Raw genomic sequence first — 2309 nt, forward strand, 5'->3', positions numbered from 1 at the left:
AATTTAACTTTGAAAATTGTCCAGCTTTTTACTCTTTTTTCCATTTCATAGTTTATTGCACTTATGTACCATTAACTAGAAAGACTTTATTTAACTTATATTTATAAAATATTTTTATTTGCATCTATTTTTTTTATTATTAAAAAGATCAACTTCTCATTTTATATTTAATTAGCACTCATATTTTTTTTATAATTTGTTAATTTATATATTTTTTAATTTATTATATCAAAAGAAAATATTATATTTTTATTATTTAATTAAAAAATTTCAAAAATATATATTTATAATGATAATATCCATTTTTTTACTTTAAAAATTAACTTGAAGTTCTCTCGTGAGACACATGGAATCTAGGAGGTATTAAAGTGTATTTGTCATGGTAATAACTCTTATTTTTTAAAATATTTTTTCCTTAAAAATTTATTAAAATAATATTTTTAATTTATTTTTAATATTAAGAAATCAAAATAATTAAAAATTAAAAATTAAAAATTTTAAAATACGAAAAAGAAGAAGCAAAAATCCACTCATTCTAGAAAGTGAGCAAATCGCAAAAATTCACACAGGTGCCGTTCTTCCAAGGGTAACATAGTAATTTAAAATAAACCCACAGCGGGCAAGACCATAAAAGAAAAGAAACAAGATCAAGCCACAGTCAACAATCATATAACCCTAACAAAAAAAAATTTTTTTAAAAAAAAAAAAAAAAAACGAGATTTTCTTCAGCAATGGGAAACGCGGAGAAGCTTCTGAATCAGATTATGGACTTGAAATTCACATCAAAATCGCTGCAAAGGCAAGCTCGGAAGTGCGAGAAGGAAGAGAAATCGGAGAAATTGAAAGTCAAGAAGGCGATCGAGAAGGGAAACATGGATGGTGCTCGAATCTATGCCGAGAATGCCATTCGTAAGAGAACTGAACAGATGAATTACTTGAGGCTCGCCTCCAGGCTCGATGCCGTCGTGGCCAGGCTTGATACTCAGGCTAAGATGACTACCATTAACAAGTCTATGGCTTCTATTGTTAAGTCTCTCGAGTCTACTCTCGCTACTGGTAATTCATTTACTTTCTAGACATTTTTTCGTTAATATATTGATGGGCTTTTGTTGATCTTTTATTTTCGATTGTTGGGTTGTGTTTACTTTCTCTATGTTACTAATCAAATTGAGAAAAACGGGGTCTGGGATTTTGCTGATTAATTTTTTTTTTCCTGATAAAAAAGTGGCATAGGGTTGTAGCAAATTCATTTGTCTTGGGACTTTGGATTTAGTACTGGTATGATTGATTAGTAGCTATTTTGTGAAATGGGCAATTTAACTTCAGAAATTACTACCTCGAGAGCTTTATAGCTTGCTGGATTCTGTTTTTGGATTGGTATTAAGAATTACGTCTGTAGAAATCTAATCATAAGTTCATGGAACTGGTTACTCTTCAACTCTGCTATGAGAATGTGTGAAGTGTTCATTATTGGATGGTGGGCTTTCACTGATTCTGAGGTCATCGTCTACTGAAAGATAACACGCCTTGGGTTTATTTTATGATAATGTTTTGAATGATTGCTAAATGCAGGTAATTTGCAGAAGATGTCAGAGACAATGGATCAGTTTGAGAAGCAGTTTGTGAACATGGAGGTACAGGCAGAGTTCATGGAGAGCGCAATGGCTGGTTCTACCTCACTGTCCACACCTGAGGGTGAGGTCAACAGCTTGATGCAACAGGTAGCTGATGACTATGGATTGGAGGTCTCTGTCGGGCTGCCACAGCCTGCTGCACATGCAGTGGCAACCAAGACGCAGGAGAAGGTGGATGAGGATGACCTGTCAAGGCGGCTTGCAGAGCTTAAGGCCAGAGGATAAATTATGTTTCAGGATCTGATTATCTCATGCGAATGTTACATATCATTAATATAGATGGTGTTTTGATTGTGCTTCATGCCGAAAACATATTGTGCAGACTCTTTGCATGTTGAATATGAATGGCTAATGCACTCTATGAGTTGGTTAACATATTTACCAGCACTTACTTTCTAGACTTAGAATATGATGAATGGTTTCAGTCTTTCAGATTATAAGTATGAGGTAGTATGATTTGTATGCATATGGGGCAAAATTGAATGTTGGAAGAGCTTATGTGTATTCAGGTCTCATAGAGCAATGTCTCCATTTTTTTCCCTCGAAATGTTCCTTTCGAATCCTTGAATTGTGAATTATGGTTTTTGGCAGGTGTCTCTGAGTTCAAATTTTGAAGTCAAATTGATGAGAACCTGCTTTAGATACTCCTGCATTTTTTCTTGTCCTTCTAATGCC

The 2309-nt window shown here is 33.7% G+C and overlaps 1 protein-coding gene across 1 annotated transcript; it reads left to right on the forward strand.

Annotated features, from left to right (window-relative positions):
* Positions 1-652: 652 nt before the first annotated feature.
* LOC105117514 (charged multivesicular body protein 1-like) lies at positions 653-2071 on the forward strand. The gene is made up of 2 exons (XM_011015199.1): positions 653-1056; positions 1573-2071. Exons 1-2 carry the CDS (start codon positions 732-734, stop codon positions 1857-1859), a joined length of 612 nt encoding a protein of 203 aa, XP_011013501.1. The 5' UTR covers positions 653-731; the 3' UTR covers positions 1860-2071.
* The last annotated feature ends 238 nt before the right edge of the window (positions 2072-2309 follow it).

This window comes from Populus euphratica, unplaced genomic scaffold (assembly GCF_000495115.2).
Source record: "Populus euphratica unplaced genomic scaffold, PopEup_1.0 scaffold1387.1, whole genome shotgun sequence".
NCBI classification, from domain to species: Eukaryota; Viridiplantae; Streptophyta; class Magnoliopsida; order Malpighiales; family Salicaceae; genus Populus; species Populus euphratica.